The sequence below is a fragment of the Papio anubis genome, chromosome 7 (genome assembly GCF_008728515.1).
Source record: "Papio anubis isolate 15944 chromosome 7, Panubis1.0, whole genome shotgun sequence".
In the NCBI taxonomy this organism is placed as follows: domain Eukaryota; kingdom Metazoa; phylum Chordata; class Mammalia; order Primates; family Cercopithecidae; genus Papio; species Papio anubis.
This window is the reverse complement of record NC_044982.1, coordinates 111,896,343-111,914,010: the sequence shown is the minus strand read 5'-3', so window position 1 is coordinate 111,914,010 and position 17,668 is coordinate 111,896,343. Positions and strand designations below refer to the sequence as shown.

Sequence of the window (17,668 nt, the reverse complement as noted above, 5' to 3'; positions counted from 1 at the left end):
TAATCTGTCATTGAATGGCATGGTGATACCCATTCTTCTTCACTTGACCCTTTTTCCCAAAGGTTCCTTCAAGTGCTGGTGTTTGGAGGGTCTGCTCTCCATCCTAGTTTTTCATTGGCACACTCTCTTCGGCAAGCTTGCTCATGGCTTCAACCATCTCATATACAGTACTGACTTCCATATCTACATTTGTAATGTACACTTGTCTTTGGGCTTTAGGCTCATCTATACAATGACCTGCTTGATTTCTTCCCATATATATCCTAATCCATAGATTACTTAAACTCAACATAACCAAACCTGAACTCTTCTTCCCACCAAACTCACTGCTCTCCCAGTACTCCCTCTCTTGATGAATGACTTTGTTACCTGGATGAGAAATCAAATTCACTTTGGATTTCTCCTGCATCTTCACTCCCTATGGCTAATTAATTACCAACTCTTACTGATTTTTCTTCTAAATAACTTTCAAATTATCCTCTTTTCTCCATCTCTATTGCTGCCTTCATCACTTGCCTGGACAACCACAACTGGTTGTCCAACTGGTCTCCCTGCCTCTAATGTGATCCCCTCAAATACACCTTCCACATGGCTACAGAGCCATTAAAAAACAACAGTTGGTATTTCCCGCTTATTTAAATTTCCTAGCAGCTCCACTTTATCCTCATAGGAGAAAGTCCTGGCCTTGCCTCCCTTTCCAGTCCTACTTCCCAGCTGTGTTCCATTTGCTCTTACTATATTGAGCTATCTGCAGCCAGCCACCCACTCTACCCTCCAGGTGTTCTCTCAGTTTGGGGCTCCTTGTCACCCCTCATTTGCCTGAGGAATTCCTACTTCTGTTAAAGCCCTTCTCAGGCATTACTTTTGCCAGAGAGAGTAAGTGCTAAATACCCTAAACCCCCTTTCTGTGTTACTTCTATATCTTGTACATATCTCTATTATTGCAGTTATCACATTTATCTTTAAAAAATTTTTGTTTTTTATAATTTTTTTCAACTTTTATTTTAGATTCAGGGGGTACATGTGCAGGTTTGTTACCTGGGTATATCTCATGATGCTGAGGTTTGAGGTACAACTGATCCCATCACCCAGGTACTGAACACAGTACCCAATAGTTTTTCAACCCTTACCCCCTTTCCTCCCTCCTCCAACATTTTTTTGTCTATCTTACAAGCGGATAGTTGTATCTTTAGGGCCTAGCACAGAGCAAGGCACGTAGTACATATTCCATATGTCTGTAAAAGATTCTGAGAAAAGGCAACATCTGATCCAGTGCTGCCATAGGGCTTATATACTTGGAACAGGTAGAATATATGAACAGCTTTTATGAAACAGATACAAGTTGGCAAGGTGATGGGGTGGGGGCAATGGCAGATAAATCTGAATAATAAACACTCATGAATGACTTGACTACACAAACGAGTGAAATCTGATCAGTGAGGGTTGTCTGTTGAGTCCAGGCTGCCCTGGGGGCTCATTGATTTTGTACTGCACAAAACTATACAAAACAACATGGCCCTTTGTCATTCAATTCAATTTTCTCTCCTTTGCCCCAAAGAAAGCAATAATTACAAAATATAAGACTCTTCAAAAATATTCTACATTAGCTCTGATTTTTCCATTACAGGCCCAGTATGCCTTCAGCCTACTTCCAGTTTATCAGCAGGGAATCTCATTCCCATCTCACTCTATGCATTTTACAGTGCCTCAGTGAACCTTAAGTGAGATGGATGCTACAGAGAATGAATTGTGGAGGGACAAAAATGAGAAACATTAAAGATCACACACATTACACCATCTGTGCCATTTGGTCACATCACACAAAAGGACAACTGCAAATGGGAGAGAGTGCAGAATGAAACCCTGCAACTTCTAAATTGATATCCAGTATTTGGTATAATCTCACTCTAAGAATACAGGCTGATCACTGATTGACCTCAATTCCTTGATCTGCCTAGGAGGAGTATTGCGATACTTGCTGCTACAGAGCTCAGACCCATATACACTCAATGCTGTTACAGCTATATTCAAAATAGATTAAGTGTTTAATACATAAAATGCTGTGTGGGCCCAAAGTACTCAGGATCCCATGTTGTAGGAATCTGCTATGAGAACTGTCAGGCAGGCCAGGTAATTTACAGCTTGAATTGCTGCAAAAATGTTCACATACCCAAGAAAGTGATTTTGGATCCTAGAAGAGAAATTCAAGAAGGCAACTGTGTAAGATTTTACCATTTTATTTGTGAGTTGTACTCATCGAAGCTTTTCACTCTCCCACTCAGTATGTATATCCAATGAAAATAACTTGTGTTCCTGAGCCAGTAATTTAGGCTGTCAGAATGATGCCCAGGATGTTCACACTAGAGAAACTGAGGCACAGAGTAGTCCTATAACCAGCTCAGGGCCCACATTAGGAATTCAATTAACTTGAATTCCAACTTGTGATTCTCAACTATATCCTCTCACCTCATTAATTAAAGTCATGCTCCCTTTTCCCACCAGGCAACTCATTTTGATTCCAGGTTTACAGAAACATCCAAAACCTCTCCTTCCTAAATCAGTTCCCAGTTGAGACTCAGGTGCTTCTGTATGCACTGAACCTGAAATGAAATGGACACCAAACTAGGATGGCCATGAGTATGTGTAGTTGGCTGCTGATCAATCACTTTCTGTAAAATTTCACTGTTAAAAATATTTACGTTGAATTATGAAAGTGGAAGTGGTTTCCCCTCTAGTTTTTTCCTCACCACTAAGCCAGTAATTAATTGCCTGTGTATATAGTCTGAACTAGTTGTAAATTTCTACCTGTAATGCTTTTTTATTTAGTATCTTGTTTTGTCAGGATCTACTCAAATGAGATAAACGGAGACTCTGGAGTCAAAAATGCAGTAAAAGATGCTGGTCTCCACAGTTCACCTCTACATTATTACAAGCTTTTAACAAGATTCTGGCATAGCTGGAAGAAAGGAAGCAGCCCCACTTTTGTAACAGGGAAGTGTATATCTTTATTGAGTTTTGTATGCTCTATCCTTGAGAACAAAGACTGGGACTACCTTAAAGATACCTACTATCCCAATTCTGGAAGAAAATAATTCAGAAATTTACACTTTTTGCTTATGTGAAATTTTTAGCATCCTCTTCAAAGTAACTGCATCCACATTTCCTCTGTGGTCTCACATGATAGTACTTTTTATAAAATGATCTCATAAGTGTAATGAAAAAAACAGTACCTCAGTGATACTGAGCCATAATTTTGTCAACCGTCCATCTTGATTCTAAGCAAAAGGCTGTCATTTTTCCATTAAGAAACAACACTGAGACACAGCAAGGTCAGTTTACTGCCTCAGGTATGAAATAATAGGAGAGGTTCTACCTAGGAGTCAGGTTCTACCTAGGAGCCTGCCACAAAGCTGGTGTCCCCATGCAGAAGTGACTGTTCCTCGCTGGCCTTAGTTTCCCACTGTGTAGAACAGTGAAGGCCCTTCTAAAATTGGCTTTAGTCTACTATGAGGATATGAGGATTATGTGTTTGGTCAGTGCCTACCCAGATTCTTTGAAAGGGAAAAAGCAAGTTAGATTTTATTTAGAGGGCAGGGAAGTTAAGTTCAGGCTTAAATTTATGTTAAGTTTTACTTTGAGAGCAGGAATGGTTAAGTTAAGGGCTGGAGGCCAGCCAATATATAGCCCACAGAGACAGACAATGCAATCTGCTGGGTGGTGGCTCACCAAATGGGGAAGAGAGGATAAAAGAAGATATGGACAAGATGGAAAATGGGAGTTGAAAGTTAAATATTGTTTGGAAATCAATTTGGCTCTTCTTTCATCAAAACATTTATTTAAAAAGTAGGCTGTGCTCACTGCCTCCACAGCTTCCTCCTCCTATTCGCTCTTTAAACTGTGTCTAGCATTCACCCCCATTATTACCAACATTGCATTTTCTTGAGGCTTATAAGAGATTAAATTCTTGCCTTCTTCTGAGTCTTCATTCTGCACAAGCCCTCTGCAACCTTGGACTCTTTGGCCTGTAGAGCCCTGCCTTTTGCTACAGATTTTCCAGTTGCTCCTGCTTTGGGTCACTTAGATGTGTAGGCCTTTTCCCACTTTGCAGACTCTTCCATTACAATCTCATGTAATCCCACAGTTTCAACTAAATCAAGTCTATGACCACATTTCTAGGCTTGAACTCTCTTCTGAGTACCAAACCCACATTTTTACCTGGATCCTGGGGTTCTCTCAACTTGGCTGCCCTATGGGCATATCCCATTGAGAACTCATTTTTCTGGCTTTTCTGATTCATATTTCAACTAATGGCATCACCATTCTCTTAGAGGTTGTTCTACCTTGAAATTTTAGCATCACTGCCCTAGTCCCATACTCACCAGACATGGTCAACTGCCTCCCTCAGCTCTTTAACCATCTGCCCCTTCTTTTCCTTTGCCTTATGTCAGGTCTCATTTTACCTGGACTACTGCAATAGCATAATGACTGGCTTCCTTGCTTCCAGTCCTTCTGACCTCTCTTATGATAGTTGTCATCCAAAATCTTATGTTATTTCTGTTTAAAAATACTTAGTGGCTTCCCACAAAACACAAAATAAAGTCTAACCTCTTAAGTTCATCACTCAAATCTCTAAATTTGGTCTCTAATCTCTCCATAGCCTAATTTTCCACTATTCTCTCAATGTACTGCATTTACCACAAAGAAGAGCAAAGTGGATACAAAAGGCCCTTTCTTATTGGCCCCAAGAGAAGTGCTAATAACTTATTTCATTCATTAATCTTCATTTATCTTTACATCTCTGTATACCACTCCGAACTTTCATTATAATCTGTTTTGTTTAAGAGCTATTATTTATGACTTTGTCTTTCTCACTGGAATATAAGCTTCTTGAGGGCAAGGCTTTTGTTTATTCATATTTATTTCTGTAAACTACAACAAATATCACAATGTTTTATACAGTAAACACTTTTTGAAAGGTCAAGAAATATTTATTGAATGCCAACTATGTACACGATATTATAATAGATGCTAATGATGTAAGAATTAATAAGCCATGGTCCCCGCCATGTAGAAGGTCAGGTATAATAGTGGGGAGACGGGAGGGGAAGCATGTTCTTGTTTAATTATATAACTGTCTCATGATAATGCAATGGTTAAGAAATCCAGTAGGTATAGCGTGCAACATGTGCTCAGAAAATTAAAGAAGAAAATTCAGAGCTGGATTCTTTAAGAACACATAGGAGCTTTCCAAGTATGTGAAAAGGAAGGAATAACCAACTTTTACTAAATGCTTAACTTTGTGCCAAGTGATGCTCTCAGCACTGTGTGTGTGTGTGTGTGTGTGTGTATATATATATATCACTGTATACATATTAACTTCTGTGATTTTTTACAATGGTTTTAAGAAGACCTAAAGTATTTTTTTCCATTTTACAGATAAAGACACTGGATATAGAAAAGGAAAGTAATGGCCAAGGTAACAGCTAATATGTAGCTACAGCACAGATTTAAACCCAGGTCTGTCTGACTTAAAAGCCTAAATTCTTAGCCACTTTGTTAACAGTCCTCACATTTTGTACAGAGGAACCACTTGGGGTACTTAGTACAAATGCAGTTTCCAGGGCTTTACTGCCAGCCATTCTGATTCTGTAGGTATGGAATACGGCCAAGGAAATGACATTTTTAATGAGGATCCCTCAGGTGATTCTGAAATAGGTCATAGCAGATCACAATGCAGAAATGCTTTATTGTATTATACTGTCTCCCAGGAGAAGAGCAGTCCAGAGAGAGGAACCACAGTGTGCAAAAGCCGAGTAGCATTAAACAGGTGCTGTTTATAATTGGTACTAGAGAATGGGACTACAGAGATGAATAACTAAGGATACCTGTTTTAAAGAAGCTTAGTTTCAAATGATCCAAAATCTCTGATTCTTGTTTTTTTAATTGAAAAGACATTATGACATCATTTTTTTTACTAATCAAAATAACTGTTACTACCTTAGCACAGGAATTATTTGAGTATTACCATTTTGTAGGTCAATTTTCTTAAAGTTATGATCATGTTATTGGCATTCGACTACTTTCACGTGACATTTAAAAAATGTTTTTCATAATTTTATGTAGTCTTCATAATTACCACTTTTAGTAGGTACAAACATTCCATTGGACTTACATGCCATAATTTATTATATTGGTGTCTTAATATAAGGTACCTAGTTTGTTTCCAATTTTTGGAAGTACTTAAATTCTTGAAGCTGTTTGCAGCTTTCTCTCATAATTTTAAGGAAAAACAAAGATGTTTACATCTCTGAAGTAATGAGAAAGAATATCTAAGTGCTGAACCTATCTAAATATGCTCAAGTCAATGCCTAATGTTAAGAAAGAATAGTGAGTGATCCAGAAAATGTTGAGCAGCAATTTTCCATTATTGTTAATAACAATAATGTATTATTTTATATGTACTTTACAGTTTATAAAAGCAGTTTCACTATAGAAACACATGTACTATAACAATCATCTGAGGTAAGTAGGGCAGTTAATATACACTGATGTGAAAACCAAGAGAGGCGCATGACTTGCATAAAAATACACAGTGATATCTTCAGAACTTGGACCCAGGTCAGCTGACTCCAAAGCTCTTTATTCAGTGCTGTGATGCCTTTTCATTTAAGACCAACACAAATAATAAAGCTAATTATGTTGAATGAAGATTAGAATAAATATGAAAGAGGAAAACCTTCAAATCCAGGAAAAGTCCTGAGTTAAAACCATTTGCTTTATAACAAAGACAAACATGACACCTTCTATGGACAGAATTGTCTCTCTCCCCACCTCTTCATATGTTGAAGCCCTAGCCTACAATGTTACTGTATTTTAGAGACAAGGCTAACAAGGAGGTAATTAAGTTAAAAGAGATCATAAGAGTGGGGCCATGATGTGACAGGATTAGTGTCCTTTTAAGAAGAGACACTGGGGTGTGCTTGCACATGCTTTTTGTGTTTTTTTTCTCTCTCTCTCTTTCTCTCTGTCTCTCTTCCAGCCTCCATAACTGTGAGAAAATAAATTTATCCTTTTCAGTCTGTGGTATTTTGTTATGGCAGCCTGAGCAGGATGAGATTTTGATACTGAGAAGTGGTGTGCTGTTGTAAAAATACTTTAAAAGGTAGAAGCAGCTTTGGAATTGGGTAGAGGGTAGAAGAGTTTTGAGATGCATGTGAGAAAAAGCCCAGATAACCATGAACAGACAGTTGCTAGAAATATGGATGTTAGGGGTGATTCTGATGAGGTCTCTGATAGTAATGAGGAACATTATTGGAAACTGGAGGAAAGGCAATCCTTGTCATAAAGTGGCAAAGAATTTAGCAGGACTGTGTTTTGTAGAAGACAAAACTTGCAAGAGATGAAATTGAGATTTCTAAGCAAAGTGAAGGAGTGGCTTGGTTCCTCCTGACTGCTTATAGTAAAATGTGAAAGGAGAGAGATGAATTGAAAAAGGAATTGTTGAGCAAAAAGAAACCAGAATGTGAAGACTTAGAAAATTCGCAGTCTATCCATACTGTGAAAAAGGTGAGGCTTGGCGTGCTGGCTCATGCCTGTAATCCCAGTACTTGGGAGGCTGAGGCGGGTGGGTCATCTGAGGTCAGGAGATCGAGACTAGCCTGGCCAACACGGTGAAATCCTGTCTCTACTAAAAATACAAAAATCATCAGGTGTAGTGGCAGACGCCTGTAATCCCAGCTACTTGGGAGGCTGAGGCAGGAGAATCACTTGAACCCGGGAGGCGGAGGTTGCAGTGAACTGAGATTGTGTCACTGCACTCCAGCCTGGGTGACAGAGTGAGATTCCATCTCGAAAAAAAAAAAAAAAAAAAAAAAAAAAGAGTGAAAGCTTGTTTTAAGAGAATACCAAGGGTGTGGCTAAACAACTATTTGGTAAAGAGAAGATGGGTATGACTTATGGACTTAACCAGCCATCTCAACACAAGTCAGGGATAAGAATGGGATTATACCAGCAAAGACATTGCCAGTTTGAATTAAAAGGGAAAAAGTGGGACAAAATAAAGGAAGGCTACTGAACTTGGATTCTACAGGACTAGCCCACAGAGCTATTTGGCTGCTAACATGTACTATTCTTCAAGGAAAGGGAAGAATGATCCTGAAAGTGATACAGAAACATCAGGGCTGCTTTTCCCACCAAAGGACCAGTAGGCAAGGCTGATCCATCCTGAGTTTCAAAGGGTGAAGTTGCCTCTTGAGATCTGGTAGGCCAGGATAACCATGACCAGTGCCTCAGTATTGGCCGCTATGTGGAGCCATGGTGGTGATGCTGCCACTCCAGTGGGCTTGCAGGGGAGAGTATCAAATCAAAGAGGATTATTCTTGGGCCGAACATTTAATAGAACTTGACTTGCCAGGTTTCAGAATTGCTTGGGATTTATCACTCCTTCCTTCCTTCTGATTTCTTCCTCTTGGAATGGGAATGTCAATCCTATGCCTGTTCACAGTTGTATTTTGTAAGCATGTAACTTATGGTTTCACAGGTTCACAACTGGAGAGCCTCAGGACAAATCATACCTTGAATCTCACCCATATCTGATTTAGATGATATTTAGATGAGACTTTGGACTTTAGAATTTAGAGTTGATGTTGTCATAAATAAGACTTTTGGAGCTGTTGGGATGTGTTTTGCATGCTATAAGGACAGATATTCTGAGGCAGGGTGGGTTAGAGGTAGAGTTCTATGGGCTAAATTATGTGTTCCCCACCACCAATTCGTATGTTGGATCCTTAACCCCCAATGTGAGAGAGTACCCATAAAGAGGTAATTAAGGCTAAATTAGGTCATAAGCATGGAGCCCTGATACAATAGAACTGGTGTCCTTATAAGAGATACCAGTGCATAGCCTCTCCCTTGTACTCTCTTCCTTCCTCTCTCCCTCCCTCCTTGCCATGTGAGGACACAAAGAGAAGGTGGCTGTCTGTAAGCCAGGAAGAAAGCCCTCCCCAGAAAGCAAATAAGCTGGAACCATGAACTTGAATTTTTTAGCCTCCAGAAATGGGGAAAATAAATTTCTGTTGTTTAAGCCATACAGAATATGATGTGTTGTTATGCAACCGGAGCAAACTAAAATAACATACAGTGGATTTGGTATTTAAGGAGGAGGGGTGGTATCCTTTGGCTTTCAAATTGCTAAATTCTACCATTGATTTTTTTTTTTTTTTTTTTTTTTTTGAGATGTTGTCCCACTCTGCTGCCCAGGCTGGAGTGCAGTGCCTCAGCTTACAGCAACCTCCACCTCCCGGGTTCAAGCAATTCTCATGCCTCAGCCTCCCAAGTAACTGGGATTACAGGTGCCCACGACAAGGACTGGCTATTTTTTTTTGTATTTTTAGTAGAGACGGGGTTTCACCATGTTGGCCAGGCTGGTCTCCATCTCCTGATCTCAGGTGATCTGCCTGCCTCAGTCTCCCAAAGGGTTGAGACTACAGGCGTGAGCCACCACGCTCGGCCTACCACTGACTTTTTGTTTGCAACATTTTAAAGAACTTTTAGTCTCTTCAAGAGACAGTTACACTCATTAGACTATTCTAAATTCCCTTAGTATGGGAAGGGAATTTAATAAGACAAACAGAAAAAAGTTGTTTGTGTGGGCCAACTGGTGGTGTCTTTTGGTTTTCTCTGCAAAGGCAGGGTTCACAGAGCCCTAATAGTTTATTCCTCTAAGATTGTATAATCAATTGGGCACTTCTGGAAATACCACAGGGTCTTAAAAGAAACATTTATATTTAGCATTTAGTGTAAAATATCCTTTTCCAAACCTGCCAACAACTCCTACTATATAACCACTGGCCACCTGTTCTTTGGAGATTGGTTTGACATCATTATAAGCAAAGAAATCAATACCAGACCACTGATTTGGGAAAGAGACAAGATTGCAAGGCAATAATACATAAAGTTAGTCAAGCCCTACTTCTCAATTGTTTTGAAAGAACAGATAGTTCAATGTCCCTTTCTGAAACAGGTACTCATCCTGCATTGGTGATTTTGCAGCAATAATGGCCCAAGATAGATAAGGCACCATAACCTCAATTTATATAACAGGTCTTAAGTGCCATGTAGAATCTCAAAATGCCTTTTTAAACTCATCAGTAATGTATTAACTTGAATCCAGATCCCCCTCCTTACAGTTTATCCCTCAATTTAATTTAAAAAGTGTGGGCTGGAGCACACGATTACTCTGCCAGTGACATCAGTCAGTCAACTGGTGTAGATACTGTAACTGCAGAGGGCAGCTAGCTGAAGGTCTGTTTCATACATACATTCTGTCTTGATAGGTAAGGCCAATCGTTTACCTTATCCGTTAATTTGCTAAGATACCATCTGGTCTTTCTAAGCCAAATTAACATGTAAAAGTCATTTAGATATGTTAATTGCTTTTGAACCAGTGAATAGAATCAGTAAAAAGGGACTATGGGAATGGAGAACACTACCTTAAGTTTACACAGGGCTTTGTGTTTTTCAAAAACCTTTCACATGCATTATCTCACTTGATCCTACCCCCACTGTAAACATCTGAAAGGAGGAAACTGAGGCTCAAAGATCGTTGCTCTTGTAAAGTAACCTAGGGAAGAAGGTAGTGGGTAGTGAATGAAATGAACACTTATTAGGGACATTTTGTTCTCTTTTAACCAAACAACAGCTCCATAAGATGGGTGCCATTATTGACAAAGCTACTAAGAGGCAGAACCAGGATCTGAACCCAAATCTTTTGGACTTCAAAGTCGACACTTTACTTATTATATTGATGAAACCTATGGCTTTCTGTTAGAGTGAATGTAACTGGGCAATAATTCTTGACATCAAGAGTTTAGCTGTCTTGAAGAAGTGGGTTTTCTGAAATAAGCAATCTACATGTAAGAAATTGATAAGTGGCACAATGGACAAAATGCAGCTACGGAGTCAGAAATATTTGTGATTAAAACTCAGCTCTGGCAGGGCCTAGTGGCTCATGCCTGTAATCGCAGCACATTGGGAGGCCGAGGCGGGCAGATTGAGACCATCTGGCCAACATGGTGAAACCCCATCTCTACTAAAAATACAAAAATTAGCCGGGCATGGTGGCCCACGCCTGTAGTCCCAGCTACTCGGGAGGCTGAGGCAGGAGAATCGCTTGAACCCAGGAGGCAGAGGCTGCAGTGAGCCAAGATCTCGCCATTGTACTCCAACCTGGCAACAGAGGGAGACTCTGTCTCAAAAAACAAAACAAAACAAAACAAAGCAAAACAAAACAAAACAACAACAAAAAAAAACTCATTTCCACTACTTGCTAGCTGTGTGATCCTAACCAAGTCAGCTTACTTCTTGGAGCTTCATTTTCCTCATATGTCAAATGGAGAAAAATATCTTAATCTTATAAAGTTGATGTGAAGATTAAATTACATAACAAAAATAAAGTTTCAGGCACATCAATAAACATTAGTTATCCTCCTCTATAAAAATGTTTCTCTAGGGAGCAAAGGAGTTACAGAGAAGAGGTAGACAAGCATTTCTTAGCTGGTAGAGAGTAAAGTCAGAAACATAAACTATGTATGGTGGCTCATGCCTGTAATCCCAGCACTTTGGGAGGCCAAGGTGGGAGGATCACTGGAAGCCAGGAGTTTGAGACCAGCCTGGGCAACATAGTGAGACCACCATCTCTACTAAAAACAAAAAAATTAGTCATGTGGTAGTGCACAGCTGAGGCTGCAGTGAGCTATGATCATGCCACTGCACTCCAGCCTAAAAAAAAGACAGAAACATGCAGTGAAAGGTACATAACAGACCTCGTATTTATATGTAGCCCTTGCAAAAAGCAAAGCTCAAGGGTTACCTACTTTTTTTTGAATACAGGGTCTCACTTCGTTGCCCAGGCTGTAGTGCAATGACCTGATCATGGCTCACTTCAGCCCTGACTTCCTGGGCTCAGGTGATCCTCCCACCTCAGCCTCCTGGGTGGCTGGGACTACAGGCATGAGCCACCACATTTGGCTAATTTTTTTCTATTTTTTTTTTTTGTAGAGACAGGGGTTTACCATGTTGCTGAGGCTGGTCTCGAACTCCCGGGCTCAAGCTATCCACCTGTTTTGGGATCCCAAAGTGCTGGGATTACAGCCGTGAACCACCACGCCTGGCCAGGTTACCTACTTTAAAAAGACTTCTTTGGCCGGGCACGGTGGCTCACGCCTGTAATCCCAGCACTTTGGGAGGCTGAGGTGGGTGGCTCACCTGAGATCAGGAGTTCGAGACCAGCCTGGCCAATGTGGTGAAACCCCATCTCCACTAAAAATACAAAAATTAGCTGGGTGTGGTGGCAGGTGCCTATAATCCCAGCTACTCAGGAGGCTGAGGCAGGATAATCACTTGAACCTGGGAGGCGGAGATTACAGTGAGCTGAGATTGCACCATTGCACTCCAGCCTGGGCAACAAGAGCGAAACTCTGTCTTAAAAAAAAAAAAAAAAAAGACTTCTTTGACTTCTAGAGTTTGGGTTAAGGTACCTCCAAGATCCCATAGAATTCTTGTTTACCTCTATCTTTGCATGCAGTATACTGTTGTAATTCTGTTAAGTTATACATCTGTTTTCTCTAAATAATAAATAAGCCCCCTGCTTAATCCAGCATCTGGTAAGAGGTAGATGCTCAATAATTTGCTGAATGGAGGAATGAAGGAAAGAAAGGAGAAAAGCAGAATGAATGCATCCCAATAACAATGTACTAGTTAAGACTTAACATGAGATTTATAATATTTTCTTACCTTGACTGCATAGTTATTAAGTGGATCTTTTGCATATGAAGCAGTATAGTAAACTGCATCACCTGCCTCACAACATGGTTTATCGCTGGTTAGCCTGAAGTCTGACCAGCTGTCCACTCCAAAACGGAGCTGGTCTTTCTGCCCAGCCATGAAAAGGTCTTCGCATTTAACAGCCAGTTTCTTCAAGGCATCTGTATGAAGGCTTCGGATTTTACCCACTACTTCCTCCCGATTCTCAAGTCCTCGATAAAGTGCTTGTCTCTGCGGCTTCTGGATGCCTCGGCCCTGTCTGCAAGAGGGCCCACGCCGGCTAGAGAGGGATTCCATGCTGTTGGAAAATCTATCCTTAATACTGAGAGTGGTTAAGCTGGAAATGCTGTTTGCTGCTGAGGGGACAGGTCTCTCCTTGCGCAATGGCCTTTCCAAGGAGTCATAAGACTCAATGTCCAGTCCTTTGAGTTCATAGCTGATGGAAGAACCAGCACTGCTGGCATCCCAGTTGGGGTCGATATCATAGGTGGGATTAGCCATGACACAAAGACTACTTTCCATGGATTTCTGGAGGTCCTTGGAGATTGGCTCTGTATTGGCTCTTATGATCATCTTCTTTGGCAGTGGGGGTGGTGTAGGTTGGGAAGCATTGGGTGCTTCTTGGTCTGTTTTCCCTCCAAAGGCAATGGCATCATCCACAGCTCCCTTGGGCTGTCGTGGCTGCTTGGGAGGTATCATGGCTGCTCTAGATTGCCCTGTATTGTTTTTAAAGCAATAAAAAGGAAAGAGTAAGTAAAGTTTTCAATCTCATTTTATAACTGAAACTTGAGCAGAAATGAGTGAGGTAACCATGGGAATGTAAGAATAAGTCAACTCTTTAGTTCAAAATGGGAAAAGAGAACAACCAAAGAACAAATACCTAAACATTGAAGTATCCAAGCCTTGGTGGGAACAATAAATATGCATAATATCTTGGCCCTGTCCAGGAACAGGGCACTGGTTTGGGTGATGAGTTTTTTTTTTTCCAAAAAGGAAACCAGATTCTCCAGTCCTACCCTTCAGAGTGCTGTATTCACCACACCAGAATATTAAGGAATGACAGACCCTCAAATATACTTGGATTGTGACAGAGTAGAGATGATAGCATTGTGGATAAAGAAAATACTTGGGAGCATTATTACAAACAGAATTGAAACTAGCAATGCGACCATTAGACAGGGGCTCAGAAGATAGTATTCTGTTCTTTTTATTCCAAAGTTACATTGTATTGTATATAGTACTTGTCAGATATATAACATTTTCCAACACATGAAAACAATTTCAAAAGCCATGATATTTATTTTACTATAGAGATGGATTCTGACATTGCTTAAACTGGTCTACATATAAGATTCCTGTGATTGTGGTAAGGGGAACGGTGTATATGAGCAGTCAACTTCTGTTCTGAACACTAATTCCCAAACTCTTATGTGATTCTCTTTTATTTTGGTGGGCATATACATTGTGATTTGACAGATACAATCTTTCAACACCTTTTATAAGTCCTAGTTAGAGAACAATTCATCTCTGCTTAGTTTCCAGCATTTATGATTAGAAAAAGATAAAACACATGTGTGTTTGAATACACCTTCAGGATTTATTGTATAATAGAGAGAAAACATTATTTTTTAAAGACAGAGAAATATACACAAAACTTCCATAAAGGCTATTAAAATTAGTCTTGTTATTAAAATGAGGTCTCTACTCAAGATTTCAGAGTTATAAGGCTCTGTTATGGGTTGAATTATATCCCCCCAAAAGGTATGTTGAAGTGCTAACCCCTGGTACCTATGAATGTGACCTGTCAGATGTTTTTGTAGATTTAATAGTTAAGATGAGGTCATTAGGATAGGCCCTAATCCAATATGACTGATGTCCTTATAAGAAGAAAAAACACGATGTGAAGATAGGGACAGAGAGGGAAAACACCACATGACATCGGAGGCAGAGTCTGGAGTGACACAGGTGTAGACTAAGGAATACAGAGGATTGATGGCCACTACCAGATGCCAGACAAAGGCAAGAAAGGAATCTACCCAGTGTTTCAGAGGGAACACAGACCTGCTGACACCTTGATTTCAGACTCCTAGCCTCCATAACTGTGACACCTTAAGACACCCATTTGTGGTACTTTTTCACAGCAGCCCTAGGAAACTCATACATTCTCCTACTGATGTTCATATAGAGTAGAAGGTGCTGGATGGTGCTGAGGATGATAATGAATAGGGGTGGTGGTTTTGTTTTGTTAAAATCATGTCCTTGCAGCATGTCAATGGTAAGCACCAATATAATCTGGGAATGTAATAGTAAGTGTTGCTTATGATAGGGATGAGTTCTGAGAGAGTTAGGCAATCTCATCATTATGCAAAAATCATAAAGAGTGTACTTACACGAACCTAGATGGTACAGCCTACTACACACCTAGGCTATATGGTATAGCCTACTGCTTGTAGGCTACAAACCTGTACAACATGGTACTGTACTGAATACTGTGGGTAACTGTAACACAATGCTAACTACTTGATATGGTTTGGTTGTGTCCCCACCCAAATCTCATCTTGAATTCCCACATGTTGTGGGAGGGACCCAGTGGGAGGTAATTGAGTCAGCACAGGTCTTTCCCATACTGTTCTTGTGAGAGAGAATAAGTCTCATGAGATCTGATGATTTTAAAGAGGAGTTCCCCTGCACACGTTCTCTCTCTTTGCCTGCTGCCATCCACATACGATGTGACTTGCTCTTCCTTGCCCTCTGCCATGATTGTGAGGCCTCCTCAGCCATGTGGAACTGTAAGTCTAATAAACCTCTTTCTTTTGTAAATGGCCTGGTCTCGTGTATGTCTTTATCAGCACTGTGAAAATGGACTAATACAGTAAACAGGTACCAGTAGAGTGGGGTGTTGTTGAAAAGATACCCAAAAATGTGGAAGCAACTTTGGAACTAGGTAGCAGGCAGAGGTTGGAACAGTGTAGAGGGCTCAGAAGAAGACAGGAAAATGTGGAAAAGTTTGCATCTTCCTAGAGAATTGTTGAATGGCTTTGACAAAAGTGCTGATAGTGACATGAACAATAATGTTGAGGCTGAGGTTGTCTCAGATGGAGATGAGGAACTTGTTGCGAACTGGAGCAAAGGTGACTCTTGTTATGTTTTAGCAAAGAGACTGGCAGAAATTTGGCCCTGCCCTAGAGATTTGTGGAACTTTGAACTTGAGAGAGACGATTTAGGGTATCTGGTAGAAGAAATTCCTAAGCAGCAAAACATTCAAGAGGAGACCTAGGTGCTGTTAAAGGCATTCAGTTTTATAAGGGAAGCAGAGCATAAAAGTTCAGAAAATTTGGCTTGGTGCAGTGGCTCATGCCTGTAATCCCAGCACTTTGAGAGGCTGAGGCAGGTGGATCACTTGAGGTCAGGAGTTTGAGACCAGCCTGGCCAACATGGTGAAACCCTGTCTCTACTAAAAATGCAAAAATTAGCCGGGCGTGGTGGCAGACACCTTTAGTCCCAGCTACTCAGGAGGCTGAGGCAAGAGAATTGCCTGAACCTGGGAAGTGGAGGTTGCAGTGAGCCGAGATCATGCCACTGTACTCCAGTTGGTGACAGAGCGAGACCCCGTCTCCAAATAAATAAATTAATTAAATATAAAAATCAGAAAATTTGCAGCCTGACAATGCGATAGAAAAGAGTACCATTTTCTGAGGAGAAATTAATCCCCAAGACAATGGGAAATATTTCTCCAGGGCATGTCAAAGGTTTTCACGGCAGCCCCTCCCATCACAGGCCCGAAGGCCTAGGAGGAAAAAGTAGTTTCCTGGGTCAGGCCCAGGGTCCCTGTGCTGTGTGCAGCCTAGGGACTTGGTGCCCTGTATCTTGACCACTCCAGCCATTGCTGAAAGGGGCCAATATAGAGCTCAGGCTGTGGCTTCAGAGGGTGTAAGCCCCAAGCCTTGGCAGCTTCCATGTGGCACTGAGCCTGTGAGTGCACAGAGGTCAAGAATTGGGGTTTGGGAACCTCTGCCTAGGTTTCAGAGGATGTATGAAAATACTTGGATGCTGAGGCAGGAGTTGCTTGCAGGGGTCGGGCCCTCATGGAGAACCTCTGCTAGGGCAGTGTGAAAGGGAAATGTGGGCTCGGAGCCCCCACACAGAGTCCCTACTGGGGCACTGCCTAGTGGAGCTGTGAGAAGAGGGCCACTGTCCTGCAGATCCCAGAATGGTAGATCCACTGACAGCTTGCACCATGCATGTGGAAAAGCCACAGACACTCAATGCCAGCCCCTCAAAGTAGCTGGGAGGGAAGCTATACCCTGCAAAGCCACAGGGGTGGAGCTGCCCAAGACCATGGGCATGACCCAGATGCAAGGCATGGAGTCAAGGGAGATCACTTTGGAACTTTAAGATTTGACTGCCCCGCTGAATTTCAGACTTGTGTGGGGCATGTAGCCCCTTTGTTTTGGCCAATTTCTCCCATTTGGAATGGCTGTATTTACCCAGTGCCTGTACCTGCATTGTATCTAGGAAGTAACTAACTTGCTTTTGATTTTACAGGCTCATGGGTGGAAGGGACTTGCCTTGTCTCGGATGAGACTTTGGACTATGGACTTTTGAGGTAATGCGGAAATGAGTTAAGACTTTAGGGGACTGTCGGCCTGATAGGTTTTGAAATGTGAGGACAGAGATCTGGGAGGGGCAAAGGGTGGAATGATATGGTTTGGCTGTGTCCCCACCTAAATCTCATCTTGAATTCCCATGTGTTGTGGGAGGGACCCGGTGGGAGGTAATTGAATCACAGGGGCAAGTCTTTCCCATGCTGCTCTCATGATAGTGAGTAAGTCTCACAAGATTTTAA

General features: G+C 41.2%; 1 protein-coding gene across 8 annotated transcripts in view; it reads right to left on the bottom strand.

Moving 5' to 3' along the window:
* PEAK1 (pseudopodium enriched atypical kinase 1) overlaps nt 1-17,668 on the bottom strand; it is a 305,281-nt gene that overhangs the window by 11,926 nt on the left and 275,687 nt on the right. For all 8 annotated transcript variants that reach the window (XM_031668449.1, XM_031668446.1, XM_017960817.3 and 5 more), the window contains one exon: nt 12,793-13,538. In XM_031668449.1, the coding sequence (XP_031524309.1) occupies nt 12,793-13,538 (746 nt within the window). The remainder of the gene's footprint in view (nt 1-12,792; nt 13,539-17,668) is intronic.